At 31.9% G+C, this 19,319-nt stretch overlaps 2 protein-coding genes across 4 annotated transcripts; both read left to right on the top strand.

The window, feature by feature from the left end:
• Positions 1-1,665: 1,665 nt before the first annotated feature.
• On the top strand, positions 1,666-7,661 carry LOC100781780 (calcium permeable stress-gated cation channel 1). Of its 3 annotated transcripts, none has more exons than XM_006584024.3 (12): positions 1,666-1,778; positions 2,436-2,784; positions 2,876-3,031; positions 3,547-3,682; positions 4,297-4,398; positions 4,696-4,812; positions 4,903-4,983; positions 5,134-5,474; positions 5,568-5,813; positions 6,123-6,447; positions 6,563-6,796; positions 7,060-7,661. In XM_006584024.3, the coding sequence occupies exons 2-12, from the start codon at positions 2,471-2,473 to the stop codon at positions 7,339-7,341; spliced, it is 2,334 nt and encodes a 777-aa protein (XP_006584087.1). In that variant the 5' UTR covers positions 1,666-1,778; positions 2,436-2,470; the 3' UTR covers positions 7,342-7,661. The 3 variants fall into 3 exon arrangements, with proteins under 3 accessions (XP_006584087.1, XP_003529649.1, XP_040873378.1); XM_003529601.5 differs by having other exon boundaries at positions 1,697-2,074; XM_041017444.1 differs by lacking the exon at positions 1,666-1,778 and adding an exon at positions 2,098-2,327.
• A 3,443-nt stretch (positions 7,662-11,104) lies between these two features.
• On the top strand, positions 11,105-17,028 carry LOC100797860 (lysine-specific demethylase JMJ25). Its single transcript, XM_006584023.4, has 14 exons — positions 11,105-11,245; positions 11,377-11,479; positions 12,177-12,652; positions 12,767-12,879; positions 12,991-13,090; positions 13,209-13,341; positions 13,413-13,476; positions 13,562-14,258; positions 14,677-15,006; positions 15,585-15,995; positions 16,077-16,149; positions 16,226-16,311; positions 16,395-16,514; positions 16,609-17,028. The coding sequence occupies exons 3-14, from the start codon at positions 12,182-12,184 to the stop codon at positions 16,678-16,680; spliced, it is 2,670 nt and encodes an 889-aa protein (XP_006584086.1). The 5' UTR covers positions 11,105-11,245; positions 11,377-11,479; positions 12,177-12,181; the 3' UTR covers positions 16,681-17,028.
• Positions 17,029-19,319: the final 2,291 nt, after the last annotated feature.

Raw genomic sequence — 19,319 nt, 5'->3', positions numbered from 1 at the left:
TGTGTTCATTATGATAGGGGGTTATGACTTTGTCAGGCTTAGCTTGTTAGACCAAGTCGTCGGGGAGAGCCTTGTTTTCTGTTTTCGGTGTTTGGTACCTTAATAAACCCTCTTTCTTTTGGCTGATTAAAAAAATAAAAGCTTTCGCCCTGTTTGTTTTTGTTTCTTGTAGGGCAGCAAACAAACCAAAGAGTTACTCACGGCCTGTTAGTTTAAGGTTTAACATAATATTTAATTAAAAATTAAAAGAAAAAAAAGTTATATATTTTTAATGTAAAAGGTTTTATATAATTATTTAATCACAGTATATTACGTATGATAAATTTATTTACTTTAAAAAATAATTCAAATCATGATTTATAATTAAATGGTATAAAATTATTACACTGTAAGTACATACGTAGATATTAAACTTAAATTAAAATTATGTAAAATTAATTATGCAACATTTATTGTCTTTAAAAGAAGGAAAGCAGTAATTTCTCTTCTTAGCAAAGAGTTACATCGAAAGTTATTTTTCTCAAATCATATTATACAAAATATTTATTAATTTTACTAATAACTAATTTTCTCTTCCGTTTAACGTTGAAAATGACCTTAGATGTCAATCTTTTTTTGGGGGTGAAGATTTGATGTTAATCTTTTAATTGTTTTTTAAGTCCTATTAATAAATAACTTTTGAATAATTGCATTTAACAACTTGTTTAACGTTGAAAGTGACGTTAGATGTTAATCTTCTTAATTGTTTTTTAAGACCCTCTTAGTTATTTTAATAAACTAAACCTATTAAAAATATTTTTTTTCTTAAATCAATATATTGTTTTTTACTTTTTAGTGATGTTATATAAAATTCTAAAACTAATGTGAGAAACATTAACAACATATTTTTCTTATTAACTAAAATTTATTAAAATCATAAAAGAATGAGAGTTTCATTTCTTATTTAATTATTTTTTCTCGTAATTTTATTAATTTTAATAAATTTTAATTAATGAAGAAAGATGTATAAAAAAATGTATTAGAAAATGTGATCTGTGAAAAAAATTAATTTTTTAATAAGGATAAAGTTCATACCCAATGAACTTCCAATTTCATTACTCACATGAGAAATTTATTAGTTAATAATTTAAAAATATTTTATAGATAATCTTAGAGTCTTATTAAATATATTTAAAATGTTCATCAACAGGTGTGGTGTACCACGTGGCCCATTCCCGCGAGAAAAACGCATTGTCCACACGGATACGCCGATGGTCGCTTAATCTACCTGTCGCTCCCTCATATTTCTGTCTCTGACACCAACTTCGTCTCTTTCGGTTTTATCAAACCTAATCTCTCACGCTTTCTATCAGCGCGTGTACCAACGCCTTCACATCCCAGCAAACAATGAAAAAGTAGCCGTTGTCCGTTGGAACACACCACGTGGCACCTTACCGACACACTGTTTGGAGTCCACGATGATGAGCTTATTGAATATTTCTTATAACTGTTAATTATTCACACTAACATTTAATATTCCATCAATGTGAAATATGTTAAGAATCCTTTTATTAAGAAATAAAAAACTATATTTTTATGATATTTTTGAGTTTTTTTTTTATGTTAAAATATTTTTTAAGCGGTTTGAATGAGACGAGATACTACTACTACTATTTCATAGTATTAAATACTACGTATTAACCTTTCTTCGCAAAATCTCACATAAATAATAGGAGTATAGGACAGTGGTACATTAGAATGAGTAGAGAGTGTTTTGTTGTTCACCTGTAATGTAACAAGTAAGCTCCAGCACTGTCTTTTATTCCCTTTATTCTCTCTCTCTCTTTCCTTCCTTTGATCCATGGAAGCCTGTGATCTCTTGTGATAGTTGGTGTGTTGGGTAGGGAAGGGTTTGAAAGTGTCGTGTCTTCTAAGGAGCTTTCACTGCACGACGGTGGCCGAATCTTCTTGCTTCTTTCTCTTTCCAAGATATCCTTTGATTCAACTTTGGATCTTCACCTCTGATTTCCTTTCATTTTTCGGTTTATACACACTTGGGGTTTCCCCTCACCCAACTGTGTGCAACAACCACAAAGTACGAACCTTTTCTTTTTTAATTTCTATTTCTTGGAAATATAAAAGGTCTTTTTATTTATTTCTGTTTTAGCCCTAGAGGAGTAAAATCTGTTGTAGGAAAGGAAACGCCTGATAAATTAGGGTACGACAGAAAATAGTAAGAAGGTACAAACAAAGATCAGGGATTGGTTATGAATCATTCCTCTGGACTTTATGGAGAAAACAAAAACCTCTTATTTCTGACTAATTTGCTCGTGTTTATTTTTATTAAAGTATGTCTGACATAAGATACAAATTCTTTTCACCAAGATTTTTACTAAATTGTTCGTGTTTCTATCAAAACCTTGTTTTGTTATTCGTTTATTTTGATTGCTTTACAGGTGTATACCGTGTGTTCTTCCTAGAGGGGGGAAAAATGGCTACACTTTCAGATATTGGGGTTGCAGCTGGCTTGAACATTTTGAGTGCATTTATTTTCTTTGTGGCATTTGCTATTTTGAGACTTCAACCTTTTAATGATCGGGTATACTTCCCAAAATGGTACCTGAAGGGTTTAAGAACAGATCCTGTGCACGGAGGAGCGTTTGTGCGCAAGTTTGTCAATTTAGATTGGAGATCATACCTTAGGTTTTTGAATTGGATGCCAGCTGCACTTAGAATGCCGGAACCCGAACTCATTGACCATGCTGGATTGGACTCTGTTGTTTACTTGAGGATTTACTTGATAGGGTATGAACTATGAACAAAAATGAGTGAATACTACATCACTACATCAGCTGAGGAGAATATGATCTTGAAGTTTTCTGTTTCTGTTATGCAGACTTAAAATCTTTGTTCCAATAGCATTTCTGGCATGGGCAGTTCTGGTTCCTGTCAACGCCACAAGTACCGGTCTAGAAAGCGCTGGTCGGGACAACATAACTTCGAGTGACATTGATAAACTCTCAATTTCAAACGTCCATAGTCGATCTGAAAGGTTTCTAAACCATCATGCTGTGCTATTACACTTTTGCTGTTGCATCTTCGTGTTATTTAGTAAATTACTAGTTTCTAATCCAAAGTACTACCTGCATTTAAAGATGTATTGTTGACCAAATGTATATAGTTTAACTAAGTTGAGACTTTAGGTCTAGTGTTTAACTTGGTGCAACCCTAATATACCATGGAAACCTTAACTGCTTTGCATATTTTCTCTAGATTTTGTGATTATATCCTAATTACTTTTCTTCTTATCAGAATATTTATCATTATTGCTTCTCTTCTCCAAATTCTGTGATTATATCTTAATTAATTTGCCTTCTCATCAGAATCCTTATCATTACATCTTAAGATAGCACCCCTTGTTTCTCCATTCCTATTATCAGCAATTCAATTTTTATGCATAATCTCACTTGTTAAAAGTTATGGAATTACTGTTGTGGTGCATTCATCTCACTTCTTAAATTGCTATTATGTCTGTGTGCTCCTCTAAAATTTTGTACTCTGCCTCAGGTTTTGGGCACACATACTAGTTGCTTATGCATTTACCTTTTGGACATGCTATATTTTACTAAAGGAGTATGAAAAAGTTGCCTCAATGAGATTGCAATTTCTTGCAGCTGAAAAACGCCGACCTGATCAATTTACGGTAAAGTTGATTTTTCTCCATTTTAATGAGGATTTTTTCTATGTAATACTTCTTTGTTGCATATTGTGCTGTTTTTATCTGCCGCATTCACTTTTATCAGTTTTTGGGCAGCTTTGAGATGAAGCAATGAAACTTTGATGTTTTGTTTCTTGTGTTAGAGGTGGTACGCGACTTGGTCATTTTTTAGGCAGACCTTGATCGTGTATATATCATGATTTTCTGTAGTTAACAACTCTGTAGATTATTGGTGAGGATTTTCTGGTCATAGGCCAAGCATATTATTCAGCTAGCTATGTATATCAATAAATAAGCAAAACAATGGAGTGATGACTGTTATGTGGCTTTTAGATGTATGGGAGGGATATAAAAAGTTAAAAGGACTTTGAAGAAGTTATATAAAAAAATGGTTAAAACAATAAAACAGGTCAAGAACAAATATTCTTTCAATATAGAAGAGCTCTCCAATCCGTCAGCTTTTTTTTTTTAATCTTTTAACAAGTTTTGGGAAATTGTAGTTATGGACTGAAAGGTTACACCACTTACATATTAGCATTTATATATATGAGATATTCGATCATGCATATTTTGCTTATTGAAAAAAATATTATTTTCAGGTGCTCGTTAGAAACATTCCACCAGATCCTGATGAATCTGTAAGTGAGCTTGTGGAGCACTTTTTTCTGGTCAACCATCCAGATAACTATCTTACTCACCAGGTTGGTTCCACCTGTGTACGCTATGCTGCTAGGATGTTCTGTCATTAATTATCTCATTTATTTTGATATTAAGAATTTAAGAAGTGTTGGGTGGTTTCTACTTTGAAAATTACATCTTTTAATGCATTGTTAAATTCGTTAATTGTCTCATTGATTCTGAAATGATGTTCATGAAACATTGAGTTCAGTATTAGCTAGATCTATCTATTATTACGACAATGTAATTTTCCCCTTTCATTTGGGACTTTGAGAGGGGGGAAATAATGTTTCAGCATATTTATTGTGACATTAATGCAGGTTGTTTATAATGCAAACAAACTTGCAAAGTTGGTTAAAAAGAAGAAGAAGTTGCAGAATTGGCTTGTATATTATCAAAACAAAGTTGAAAGAACTTCAGAAAGGCCTCAAATAAAGGTATTTAATTTTAATCTGACATGGCTTCAAAAGTTTGTCGTGGCCATCTTCAGATTTACTGCAATCTTTCTCTCTTGTATGTTTTACTAGACTGGCTTCCTTGGTCTTTGCGGAAACAAAGTAGATGCTATCGATCATCACAACACTGAAATTGACAAACTGTCAAAGGAAGTAAGTACCATTTGTTTTCTGCTGGGAATTTTAAACAGATGCTGAAGGAAGACGTTTAACTCAAAATTATGGGCCTTATTATGTTTTCATAAATTGTCTTTCGAAATTCTCATGATGATTGCAATGATTCAAGTTTATTTCCTTTCACAGATAGCGTTAGAGAGGGATAATGTCAGCAATGATCCCAAGTCCATCATGCCTGCGGCATTTGTTTCGTTTAAAACACGATGGGGTGCTGCAGTTTGTGCACAAACCCAACAAACCAGAAACCCAACAATGTGGTTGACAGAGTGGGCGCCAGAGCCACGTGACATCTATTGGTCGAATTTGGCAATTCCATATGTTTCCCTCACCGTGAGAAGGTTGATCATGGCTGTTGCATTCTTTTTTCTCACCTTCTTTTTTATGATCCCAATTGCAATTGTACAAGGTCTTGCAAGTATTGAGGGAATCCGCAAAAGAGCACCATGGTTAAATCCTCTTATTGATATGTAAGTCTCATCTCATAGCTGTACCTCTGAATATATAATTCCATCCCCATGCATCCCTGGAGGTTACTTATTTGAATTTACTTTATTGTGCAGTCCTTTCATTAAGTCGTTCATTCAAGGTTTTCTACCCGGTATTGCATTGAAGCTTTTTCTCATCTTCTTGCCAACAATATTGATGATCATGTCAAAATTTGAAGGCTTTGGATCTATTTCATCTCTGGAGAGAAGAGCAGCTTCTAGATACTATCTTTTCAATTTTGTGAATATATTTCTTGGGAACATACTTACCGGAACAGCATTTGAACAGCTGGACTCTTTCATTCACCAACCAGCCAATGAGTGAGTCATTCAAGATAAAAGGGGTTTTTTTCTCCTCTAAAAATTATTTACTTTTTTAATTGTCATTATGTTTGCTTTGTTTTGATTGCTTACATATGTTCTACTATGCCAATAAGTTTACATGTCTTTGTAAATTTGTTGTATCTGTGGTCAACTATTTCATCATGTTACATGTACAGAAGGGGGGAAATCATCCTACTTTTGGATATACTTTATGATTTTGGCTATTTACGAACCATGATGTTAGTGCTCTTGTCTTAATTTACACCGTGTTAATATGATTAAGAATTCTTTTTATATTCATGTCAGATATCCTATTACAATTGGCACTGCAATTCCTTTGAAAGCAAGTTTCTTCATCACTTATATAATGGTTGATGGATGGGCTGGTATAGCTGCAGAGGTTTTGATGTTGAAACCCCTAATCATATATCACTTGAAGAATTTTTTCTTGGTGAAGACTGAAAAGGATAGGGAAGAGGCTATGGATCCTGGGAGTATTGGCTTCAACACTGGAGAACCTCGAATACAGTTGTACTTTTTGCTGGGTCTAGTCTATGCTTCAGTTACACCTACTGTTCTTCCTTTCATAATAGTTTTCTTTGGGCTCGCCTATGTTGTGTTCCGTCATCAGGTAGTTCCAAGATGTTAGAATTATATTATACACGTCAAAGTATGATTGTATTATTTGAGTCCCCTATTTTTGTTGCCATATATATAAGGTGAAGACACCTACTTTCCAATTGCAGATTATCAATGTTTATAATCAAGAGTACGAGAGTGGTGCAGCATTCTGGCCTGATGTCCATTTTCGTGTCATTATTGCACTGATAGTGTCACAGATAGTTCTGATGGGACTCCTTACCACTAAAGAGGCTGCTTCATCAACTCCATTTCTAATTGTACTCCCAGTACTGACGATATGGTTCCATATATACTGCAAAGGCCGTTTCGAACCTGCATTTGTTAGATATCCCTTACAGGTATGTGGATTAATCATTCCGATGGCTAATAAGCCTAAGAGTAGCTGTATGCAATGATGGATTTGTTAGATATCCATATCATCCTTCCATCAGATCATATACAAGGGCATGCATATAATTTGCTGCTGTCTGCTTGAGTGTAGAAATGCTCAAAAGCATTAGCTAATACTATCCATAAAATGATGCCTGAATCCTTTTTATACTTATAATACTGAACCTTATCATTTTTAATTTTTACGTTGCTTTTATAAAATTGTAAACAGGAAGCGATGATGAAAGACACATTGGAACGAGCTACAGATCCCAACTTTAACTTGAAAGCTTACCTTCAGAATGCATATGTTCATCCAGTTTTCAAAGCTAGCCTTTTTGATGAGGACGAAGAGGACGAAGAGGTAATGAGTCTAAAGTTGGAAACTGAGAGTGTAACTGTGCCCACAAAACGGCAATCAAGAAGGAACACACCATTGGCTAGCAGAATTAGTGGTGCATCATCTCCTTCTCTGCCTGATCATGGCATCCGAAATCATAATCCAGAGCCATAAATCATGGACCAAGGATTCATATCATTGTTATTGGACCGACCACATATGTAACATACAATGGGCTACACATGCTTCCAGCATAAACTGAGAGAAGCAAGCTAGTGTGATCGGCACAAACTGTAAGGTAGAGATTCTTTGATATATTATTATTTCCGATTTTGTTAATAGTGAATTTGTTCCCTTACACCACGGAATGCTGTAAATTATCCCAGAACTTGTCATGGTTTAGATCGTGTGTATATTTTTTTCTTCTTTTTTTTACCTTATGCTTTTCCTTCGGATTCAGCTCAGTTTATATGAGGAAAAAAAGTGTGTTTGCACTTGTGCACGTTTTTAAGTTTTAACACAATCAATGAACGACTTTCCTTTACGTTTAATATTTGCCTTTTTTTAGCCACATGCTTTCTGTGTTAGTCTCTTGTTTGTTTGGTCCTTGGGCCCTTCTATTAATCATCTATTTAATATAAAAAAGGCTATATAAATAGTCTCCATTATTGTCAATTATCAACGAATTTAGTTATTGAATTTGTAATTATTAATCAAACGGGTCCCTACAATAAAAAGAAAATTCATAATTACACTTTTTTATCCCTTAAGTTTAAAATTATGCAAATTATGCTCTAAATTTTATTTTCCTCGATAATTATGCTCATAAAGTTTTTTTTGTTCATGTATTCTGACACTGAACTTATACAGTTTTGCGAATTTTGTCCTAATTGGACCCTATCACTAACATGGCAGATGTTATACAAGGAAATATATTGCTTAGAAATTTTATATATATATATATATATATATATATATATATATATATATATATATATATATATATCACTATTGCATTTGTTAATTATACTTTTAATTCCCTAAGAACATGTTTATATTTGTATGAAAAATATTAAAAGTTAAAATAATAAATTTATTTATTAAATATTTTCTATTTTAGTTCTTTTATATAAAAAATTATTCATTGTTTTTACATCTTCCACCCTTTAATTTGTGGGTATTTATTTAGAAATAAAATAAGTTAAAAGACTCAGACACTTTGGTGATAGTGGGAAAAGAAGGGGTCAAAGATTCGAAGGCTTGTACTTTTGGAGTAAAATGTGCAAAATTTTGAAACTAGGAAAAAAACCAATTAAGCATTTTTCTAATTAACATATTCTCTTGGCACGAACAAAATGTGTAAAGTTTTGAAAGTAGGAGAAAAGTGCACTTAAGTTCTTTTTAAACAATATATTCTCTTACGTCAACATTCACAAAATTATGTAAGTTTGAAAAGAAAATACACAAGAAAAAACTTTAGCCGTATAATTGAAGTTAGGATTTAAAAAGTATAATTAATCCCTTTTAATTTTGGAAACCAATTTGACCCGCTATTATGATTTTAAGGAGTAAATTGATTTATATTTTACAATTTCACGAACCAATTTTCTATTTTATTATTTCAGGGTTCAATTTAATCATCTATTATATTTTTACGGACTACATTGGTAATTAACTTTTTTTAATTATTTATTTTACTGGCATACTGATATTTTCTGTCTTTTTTTAATAATTTTTTTTTATATATTTATGATTCTTCTATTAATATTTACTCCCTCCATCCCATAATAATAATTATATAAAAAATTGTCTTAAAATAACTATTGTTTTAATTTTTCAATGTAATATTAATTGTTTTTTTCTTATATATTCTTTATATAATAATGACATGTGCTAAAAATGAACTAATTAAGATAAGATTAATTTTGTAAAATTTTTATTTTTTTAATTTATTTATTCATTTTTTTTTGTCCACATAAAACAATATAGGATAACAATTATAATAGAATAGATAAAGTAATTAATTATGCTTAGTTTTTTTTTATAATAGATACATATATTAAGTGATTCTTTGAATGTTTTAATGTATCAAATAAATATATTTGTGTTATAGAAATTATTTATCATTTTATTAATGATAGGGACCAATTTAACTTATCATTATAATTTCAAAGATTAAATAGGTCATTCACTCTTATTTATTTATGTCTTTAATTAAGATATTGATATTTTCTTTCTCTTCCTTTAACTATTTTATTTATACATTTATCACTCATCTATTAATATTTAATAACTATCACATGTTTTTTAAAATATTTCCTATAATAAATACAAATATTAAATGATTATTGAATTTTTTAATGTATCAAATAAATATTTTTTTATACAACCATTTTGTCATTTTATTAATTTTAAGAACTAATTTGACCCATCATTAAAATTTTAAATACTAATAGTGAAGTTTTTTTTTTTAGACAATGAAGTGTTTGGATAGTATGCTTCAAATGTTAGATTTAATCCTTATTGTTGCTTTGTATATAAATAAGTGATAATTCATTTTTGTAAAATTATTTCTTTAAGTATATTGATATTTTTTTTGTTTCTTTAATTATTTTGTTGATATATTTATAACTCATCTATTAATATTTAATAATTATGGCTAGTGTTTTTTTAAAACTTTCCTATAATAAATACAAATATTAAATTATTCTTGAAATTATTTAATGTATTAGATATGTATATTTTTGTTACAGGTACTAATTTTGTCATTTTATCAGTTTTAGGAATCAAATTGACTCCATAGAAAAAGGAATCAGATTGACTATTCACTAATATAATTTAGGGATTAAATAGATAATTCACTTTTTAAAATTATTTATTTACTGGCACACTGATACTTTCTTTATCTTTCTTCACTTATTTGGCTTATACATTTATCACTCCTCTATTCATGTGTAAGAACTATGGTCAATGTCTTTTTAAATCTTTCCTATAATTAATACAAATATTACATGATTCTTCGAAATTTTTAATGTATTAAATAAATACTACACTATTAAGAAAATATTTTTAATTAAAAAAATATTGAAAAAGTTTAAAAAAATTGGAAAAATTTAAACAAAATAAACTAACTATGAAAATAAATCCTATTAATTATTTTAAAAAAATAAATATATTAAAAGAATAATCGTCTAATTTGACACCCTTCATTAAAGGAAAATTTTATCATTCAGTTCGTAATTTGTGTATCCAAAATTATTATTTTTCACTTATTTCTCATTAAAAAATTCAATATAATTTAATAAAGAATAAAACTATATTTTCACATAGAAAGGGAATAAAACTACAAATACATCTTATTTAACATTTAAAGATAAATATAAACAGAAGAATCTTTAAAAGTTTATTATTCTCCATTTTTATATTTAATATTCTCTTTAAATTCAACCAAAATCGACTTGAACCGGCGACAAACACCCCTAAATCCATGCGTTATAAATGGAAATCCTTAACTAAAAAAAAAATAATCTATATAGAAAAGGCGGAAGTTAATTACCACTTTCCCCTGTTCGTAAAGAATAGCGGGGACTAACAAATCTTTCTTCCAATGATTCTGGACTCAATTTTGTTTCAAATTTTTTTATTAAAATCTCAGATTTAAGATTTAAGTTTTGTGAAGGAAAAAATATAACTAAGAGAAAAGACTTCATTTGTAATAATCAGTCAAATTTTTTAATAAAAAATAATAATTAATAAAATTGATGAATAATTCAACTAATGTTACAATTATAAATAAAAAATAATAATATAACATGATATGGATGGAAAAACTTGTCTTCTCGAGGGGTAAGAAGGCGAACGGATTTGTGATCCACGTGGTTCAATGTTAGTGGTTAAAATAATCAGCATCTCGAATCCTAAAATTCCAAAAGGCTCCAACAACACAACGCAGTAACAGTTTATATAAAATTGTCTGTCTTCTGATACAGGCAAAGCAAAGGCATCTTTTCATAGCTGACTCCTTTCTCTTTCAACTAAACTGTGCTGTGTGTGACTTACGTGTTTTTCTCTGCAAATGGTAATGCTAATCATATGAATGATCCTTACCCCTATGATTTTGATTTTGATCGTGATCACAATCTCTTTCTCTAATCTAATCCTTTTTTTTTTTTTAAATCATTCATTCGGATTTTTATTATTCGCTTTCAGATATCGTGCCACATTTATTCCTTTTCTCATTTCTGAACGCCACACAGACACCGTTGATAAAGCTATCTATGAGTTTTCCGGCTTGAACAGCTTTCCTGATCAGGTTCGTTTCTTTCTTTCAATTGTGTTTTTATTTTCGTGTATGAATGAATTCTGAAATTCTGCTCTCTCTCCTCTCTCTCTTATTCCTGTGCCATTCACGATAATTGCCAAGTTCTTTTCGTTATTCTTCATTTCGTTTTGTTTTCCTACGAATGCAATTGGACTTCTGGTTTGTTTCATGTTTTCGGAGTAGCCGGTGTTGTTGGCTTGACACGGTCAACTCAGTCAGGTTGACTTTAAACATTCACTGGAGAAATTTTTCCCCCCCTTCTGAAAACGTATATTCAGTTCTTTCTGAAATTCGTTACGGGATAGATTTTATTGAATTTGTTGCCTTATAGTTTCTTGTTTTCGTGACCGGTTATCAATTTTGACATATCTAAAGAAAACTGCTACCTTGCTGATTGATTCATCATTGCCACTGAATTATATTGTGGTTTTACAGAAAGATGTTCTGTTGGGTTTATAGTGTGGCTTTGTATCTTTGGTTCTCAGTTTCCTTTGCTGTGCTTATGAATGTGGTAGTAAACTTGTTCTGGCTCTATGGATAGGTTTAGGAATTGATGTTCTATACCGGCTATAGGTTTTTCTCGGACTATAAAAGATTGGCATGCTAGTGCTTAAATGAATGGTAATCTGTATTGAGATTTTTGGATTTTTGTAATTATTTGAGTGTATTTTCCATGTGCATTCTGCAGTAAGAATGGAGGTTGCAGTCCCCAGACAACAACAGCCAAAAAATCAGCACAATGAGGATAAGATAGAGTTCTCAAGATACTCAAAACATTCCAGAACTGTTCAGAGGAAAGCTGACAAAATCCCTGAGTATGGTCACAATAAACAAGAACTAAAAGGGGAAGAAACTATGAGATGTTTAAAGAAAAATAACGCTGTAGGATTGGAGACTACAATTACACAAGGAGAACAAGTAAATCAGCCTACTAAGGACAAAATCCTAAAAAGCTCGAAAAGTCTTGGAACTACAAAGACGAGAAAGGTTGAAGAAATTTATAAGTGTGATGATACAAAACTGAAGTTATGCAAGAAAGGACATGAGACACAGAAGCTTACTGTCTCAAACAAGAAAAGGAAATTTGAAGGTGATCTCTTGAATGACGATTTTGAAGATGTTTTAAAGTCAAGGACCAGGAGAAGAAGAATGAATGATGTGATGGTGACCATTTTTCCCACTGCATATTTTCTTACACTGATCTTTTGTGACAGATTTTTTTTGATAGGTGGAATATTATATCATATTTCAATGATGCTTAACTAATTGTCTGAACAGGATGTTGGACAAAATCCCCGAAAATGTCATCAGTGCATGAAAAAGAAGAGAACATTTTGTGTGTCTTGTACTAAATGCCCAAAAATGTACTGTATGCGATGTGTCAATAAATGGTATGGCACTTTACATCTAATTAATCAATTCTGCTGAAGGGTAATGTGCTTGTTTGTGTAGTTTATGAATTGTCATTACAAAATGGAGCTGCTTGTGAATTCTGCCCACAGGTACCCTGATATGTCAGTAGAAGAAATTGCTTCAAGTTGTCCATTTTGCCGGAAAAATTGCAATTGCAATGTTTGCTTGTGTTCAAGAGGGATGATTAAGGTTTGATTTGTTCTCATGTCTACCCCTAAATTAATTTCTGTAATGAAACAAAAATTTCATATATTAGAATTATATCTGCACTATTAACCTTCTCAAATTCTTATATATTTACTTTCAGACATCTAACAGGGACATCAGTGATTATGAAAAAGCTCAGTATCTGCAATATATGATTAACTTACTCCTACCATTTTTGAAACAAATTTGTCATGAACAAAGTCAAGAGGATCAGATTGAAGCTAAATTACTAGGTTTAAATCTTCACCTTTAAGTTTTTCATTATTACATTGAATGAATTACCAACAATAAACTCTTCTGTCAGGAAAATCTTCTTTTGAGATTGAGATACCCCAAAGTCTTTGTGGTGATGTTGAACGTGTCTATTGGTAAGTATCCTCTTATTTAAGATACTAGCACGATTGTTTACATGTTCTTTAATATCTTTGTTTTAATTTTTTGGTCTTGGAGCAGTGACCATTGTGCTACTTCAATTATTGACTTTCATAGAAGCTGCCCCTATTGTTCCTATGAACTCTGCCTTAGTTGTTGCCAAGAAATACGTGATGGAAGCATTACACCCCGGGCTGAGCTGAAGTTCCCATATGTAAATAGGGGCTATGATTATATGCATGGTGGGGACCCTCTACCTGTGCCTTGTGATTTAGAGACATTAGAAGGTCATATTGAGCCGTCTACTGTGTGGAATGCTAAGAGTGATGGAAGCATTAGTTGTGCGCCAAAGGAGTTGGGGGGTTGCGGTAGTGCTGTATTGGAGCTGAGACGCATCCTCCCAGATGGGTGGATATCTGACTTGGAAGCCAAAGCTCGCAATATGCTGAAAATTTGGGAAATTGAGCACACAACTCTTCAGCAAAAAGAAGCAGTATCAAGCTTCACCTTTTTGAGAAAGGAAGCTATTAGAGAAGGCATAAATGACAATAACATATACTATCCAGAGTCAAGTAACACTCAAAAAGAAGGGCTGCTGCTTTTCCAAAAGCATTGGGCTAATGGTGAACCAATTATAGTCCGTGATGTCCTTAAACAGGGAACAGGTCTGAGCTGGGAGCCAATGGTAATGTGGCGAGCATTATGTGAAAATATGGTTTCAGAAATCAGTTCAAAAATGTCAGAAGTGAAAGCCATCGATTGCCTAGCTAATTGTGAGGTTTGGTCTCGCTGTCCCTTTGGTGCTGAGTTTGAACATTTGGTCTAATTAGAGTATTATGTCTCTAAATTTGTAGTGTTTTCCCTTTTCCAAATCCCTCATCTGTTGTGGATTGGCTGTGATCTCTAATTTTTTTAAGGATGCAAAAAGAATGCTTTAGTAACTACTTTTCTGCCCAGTATCATTATAAGAAAGATAACTAACTTTTGGTATAAGGCATGTCATCTTGACTACACTACTGTAATATACCACATCCATCGCCAACATGCCTTATTGTGCTTTAGATTCCTCATATTGTGGAGCTGAAACTGCTATCTTAGTATTTCATCTTCCAAAATCCAAGTGTAATATTTTTAGTTTGCATCTCAGGCAACATACTAGAATTATATAATTATTCACCCTTCTAAACTCTATGCAGGTAGAAATTGATACTCACACGTTCTTTAAAGGTTATATAGAGGGAAGAACATACAGAGATCTCTGGCCAGAGATGCTCAAGCTAAAAGACTGGCCCCCCTCCGATAAGTTTGAAGATCTTTTGCCCCGCCATTGTGATGAGTTTATTCGCTCCTTGCCATTTCAAGAGTACAGCGATCCTCGGGCTGGAATTCTCAATCTTGCTGTGAAGTTGCCAGCGCATGTCCTAAAACCTGACATGGGTCCAAAAACATATATTGCGTATGGGATTAAAGAAGAGCTTGGTAGAGGTGACTCTGTAACAAAGCTTCACTGTGATATGTCAGATGCGGTAAGCATCAAGCTTTGTTAGGCTGTAATTTCATTGCTTAAGAAGTGGTCGGCCAATTCTCTTTCATTTGAATATTCTACACACACACACACATGTGCATACTCAATCTTCTTTCTTAGTTTCTTTATGAGAACTCGCATTTTGGTTTCCGATTTTACACATTGGATTGGAAACTTAGTTTCTATAATCTTTCTATTTGCTTGTTTGTAGAAGATGGCGCCTTAAGGTGTAGATTTTTTATTTTTTTTTGCTTTATATGCTATTTTACTGCCCCTAGTCTAAAGGGATATTTTCATAAGGTTTGAAGTTTAGTCTTTTAATATGTGTAAGGTGGCATAATATAAAAAATTGGTGAAGAGTTAAGAGAATAGGATGATTTCTATTACTCTAATTTGAATTACATGGCCTGGAATGTGAAAATATATTACGCTTAAAAAGAATAAATAAGTGTTCACGTGATGTGCATTTGAGGTGTATATGTACCTTTTGGTTTAGAAACTTTTTTTATATCATGTCATTCATGCGTCTCAAATGGAAGCATATTGGCTTATTCTAATTTCTTGTTTGGTAATTCATAGGTGAATATTTTGGCCCATACAGCTGAGGTGATATTAACTGATGAACAACACTTTATTATATCAAAGTTGAAAGAAGCACACAAGGCACAAGATGAGAGAGAACAGTGTGCCGAAGAGAGGGTTGCTGACAGCCTGGATGATCAACCTTGCAAAGACAACAAAGAACATATAGAAAATAAGGAAGTTTTTGAAGCCAAAAGCATGAAGAAACAACCTATTGAAATCAATGAAAATATCTTTCCAAATAATGTTCTTGAGGGGTTCACTTCTCCTGCTATAGAGAATGAATCAATGGAAACTGGTAGTGCCCTCTGGGATATCTTTCGGAGAGAGGATTCTGAAAAGTTAGAAACATATCTTAGAAAACACTCCAAAGAATTTAGGCATACTTACTGTTCTCCAGTTGAACAGGTATTAAAATTATAATGATTTACATTCTACTTATCCTTATTTTTTATGCCAAATGCTCAAATCAAATTCTTTGTTTATTAGGTCGTACATCCAATTCATGACCAATGTTTTTATTTGACATTGGAGCATAAGAAGAAGCTGAAGGAGGAGTTTGGTTAGTACATAGAAATTGAATACAATTGCTTGCTCAGTGTCTGTAATTAGTTATTTATGCAAATCTTGACTTTTAGGTGTAGAACCATGGACTTTTGAACAGAAACTTGGGGAGGCAGTATTTATTCCTGCTGGATGCCCGCATCAAGTCAGGAATCTCAAGGTTAAATATCTCTTGACACATTAACTTTCTCGAATCATTTGATTGTTTCTGGTGCTCTAATCACCATATGCCAAACCTTGCAGTCATGCATAAAAGTTGCTGTAGACTTTGTGTCCCCAGAAAATATCCGTGAGTGTCTACGTTTAACTAATGAGTTCCGCCAGCTTCCCAAGAACCACAAGGCTAGAGAAGATAAGCTTGAGGTGATTTGCTTCTAAATTATATTTCCTTCTGCCTCTTTATGATGTCATAAGTTATAGGATTATATGGTGATGTGTTTTATTCTTGATGGAACAGATAAAGAAGATGATAGTTTATGCCGTTGATCAAGCTGTCAAAGACTTGAAAGATTTACTGAAGTGTTCTTGACTGGTTTGCAGAAAGCTACTTCATTTTGCCATGGTCGATGATACTCTAGATTGCTGTGAATATAATAACAATGTCCAGATAGAAATTGTGAAGTTAGAATGTTTATTGGAGGGTTAGAGTCCAGATAGAAAATTGTGAAGTAAGAATCTTTATTGAAAGATCAGAGGCACTCACAATCGAGTGTTTTCCATTTTGGTAATAACATAGTGAAAATGTTGTAATGGCCACAAGAATTAAAAAAATAGTTAATGGAAATGTTGTATTCATGGCCTAAGAAAATACAAAGACTGCCATTTTTTTTCCTTGGAAAGATACAAGATTGAAGATAAAGCTTATGAAAGAGTTCAAGACACGTGTATTTTTTTTATTTTAACCTTTCAGTAATTTAGGGAAAAAAGACTCTGAGTTCAGTTAGAAAGGAAGTAAAGTCTGATAAAAAATTATTTTTGTCAAAAATCAAATTCGGATAGTGCCTGAATGATCTAACCTTAATTTTAACATATTAAACAATTGTATCCAATCGTCTTAAACCATTTATCTTGCAACCTTGGGCCATCATAGAAATAAGTAGTAATCTGATGTGCAAATCTATTGCTTTCATGTCAAACCATTTACCTTGCAACCTTGGCTATCATAACTGGGTAGTTTGGGAGCTCCTTTAATTATGATTAAAAAAAATGGCCTAAATACTAAATAGGACCCACGTGGAATGTACGCATACTAGTGCTGGTTTTGGCCAACATCCAAATAATGAATAAGGCCAGACTTAAATAACATAATTAAGAATAGATGGCTTCTACCAATAATGATTAATATAAATGGTAGTAGTTTGTATATCTTAATCAAGTGATTTAAGATTTGAATCTTAACTGACCCTTGAGTATGAAATAAATCATATGAGAGGAGTAAACGAAAGAAATAAATAAAATTATTGGAGTGTGATAAAGTAATTTGGTAGTTGGGGTGAGAGACACAAGAGTTGGGATGATAAAGAGGTTAGGAGGTCACTCTCATTAACATTACATTATTATTACTGGTTCTACTTATGAAAACATAGGACAAATTATCAAGACCAAAGAAAGTGATAATCACATTTTCAATACTTTAATAAATAATTTTATTTTAAAAATGCTCTTAAATTCAAATGTTATAAGTGATGGTTTATGTTAGTATTCATAATCCAATGAATGAATGTCTAGTAATAGACTTAACCATAAATTAAGGATATAAAATAAATTTAACCTTGAATAAGTTTAAAAATTAGCCATTATGTTTTATAATTAAAACTAAAGAAAAAATCAATTTGTTGTTTATATACAAGATCGTAATTTGCCTATAAAAATAAATAAATAAAGTATTGGCTATTCTTGTGAGTGAAAAGCAATCTTATCGTTCATGTTTAGGTGTCAAGTTATGGCGACTTCTTTCAACTTGTTATAAAGTTAGCGAAATGGAGGGTTGCTATGATTTGCAGATGATGGGGTATAAAACAAATCACCTCAAGTTTATTTTCTCTGGCCTTGTGGTACCTAGGAAGCTGGCGGAATTCTTCAGTTAAATGCAAATACTCGTGGATATTTTTTGAAATGCAGACACTCATGGATATTTTCTGGGGATGCAAATTCTAGAGCAACTTCTGTGTACTGGGGATGGCAATGGAGCAGGTAGGGGGCGAGTTTGCCTATCTTCATCCCCATTCTTATTCCCTTAAAAGCTGGACGAATATGAGTGAGTTTATAAAACATGAGGGTGAAAAAATAGAACTCAATCTTACCTTCATGAGTTTGGAAGAACTAGTGAGAAGCCCATCTCATATTTTTTAAAAATAATATTTGTTCATATACTTTAAATAAATATAGATTAATTTATTAATTATATTTTTAGTTAAATGTATAATTTTTATTTTTTTTATAATTAATATTAGAGTTATAATATTATTTATTTAACAATTAAAATAATTATTCTATATTTTTAATAATTATAATAAAGAATATATAAAATAATTACATAATTATATAATTAACAATTACGTATGATATACAATAACAGATTAAGTATAGAAATATACTTAACTAAACGAGTACAAGGCGGGACCGTACATACCCAAGTCAGCATCAAAATAAATTTGGGATGGGGTGAGACGGTTTTCGGTTTTTATTGTCTGCGTATGCATGACTACAAGGTTTGGCATATGGTAAATAGGGAAGAAGCAGAAACAAGCAAATGATTTGAGAAAGTTAATCAAATGTATCAAGAGATAGTTTACGTTGAGATTCTTGATTTGATGTGAGCATCCAACAAGAATAGATACTGCCTCCCCAGATTTTTGTTCAAAAGTTCATGGTCCTACACCTAAAACTCAAGATTTCAATAAATAAATAATTACAGGCATTGAGCAAGCAAATGAATTTTAATGTGCTAACCAAACTCCTTCAACTTCTTATGCTCCAATGTCAAGTAAAAAAATTGGTCATGAATTGGATGTACAACCTAATTAACAATAGAAGGTTGAACAATGTGTTTATCCGTAAGAATCCTTGATACATATATTTTTTTATTTAAAAAAGTTTAATTGATTTTAGGTCTCAGGATTCCTCAAGATCAGAACTTTTTAACAAATTTAAGTGCTTACAAAGATA

Source organism: Glycine max, chromosome 7 (assembly GCF_000004515.6).
Source record: "Glycine max cultivar Williams 82 chromosome 7, Glycine_max_v4.0, whole genome shotgun sequence".
In the NCBI taxonomy this organism is placed as follows: Eukaryota; Viridiplantae; Streptophyta; class Magnoliopsida; order Fabales; family Fabaceae; genus Glycine; species Glycine max.
This window is presented reverse-complemented; position numbering and strand designations above follow the sequence as displayed.

Excerpts from the sequence above, each read along its gene's own strand:
- LOC100781780 (XM_006584024.3), top strand. The coding sequence starts at position 2,471 with ATGGCTACACTTTCAGATATTGGGGTTGCAGCTGGCTTGAACATTTTG. Across the intron at positions 4,984-5,133 it reads TTGACAAACTGTCAAAGGAA|ATAGCGTTAGAGAGGGATAA; the intron begins GTAAGTACCATT and ends TTCCTTTCACAG. Across the intron at positions 5,814-6,122 it reads ATTCACCAACCAGCCAATGA|ATATCCTATTACAATTGGCA; the intron begins GTGAGTCATTCA and ends TATTCATGTCAG.
- LOC100797860 (XM_006584023.4), top strand. The coding sequence starts at position 12,182 with ATGGAGGTTGCAGTCCCCAGACAACAACAGCCAAAAAATCAGCACAAT. Across the intron at positions 15,996-16,076 it reads ACTGTTCTCCAGTTGAACAG|GTCGTACATCCAATTCATGA; the intron begins GTATTAAAATTA and ends TTTGTTTATTAG. Across the intron at positions 16,312-16,394 it reads ATCAAGTCAGGAATCTCAAG|TCATGCATAAAAGTTGCTGT; the intron begins GTTAAATATCTC and ends CAAACCTTGCAG.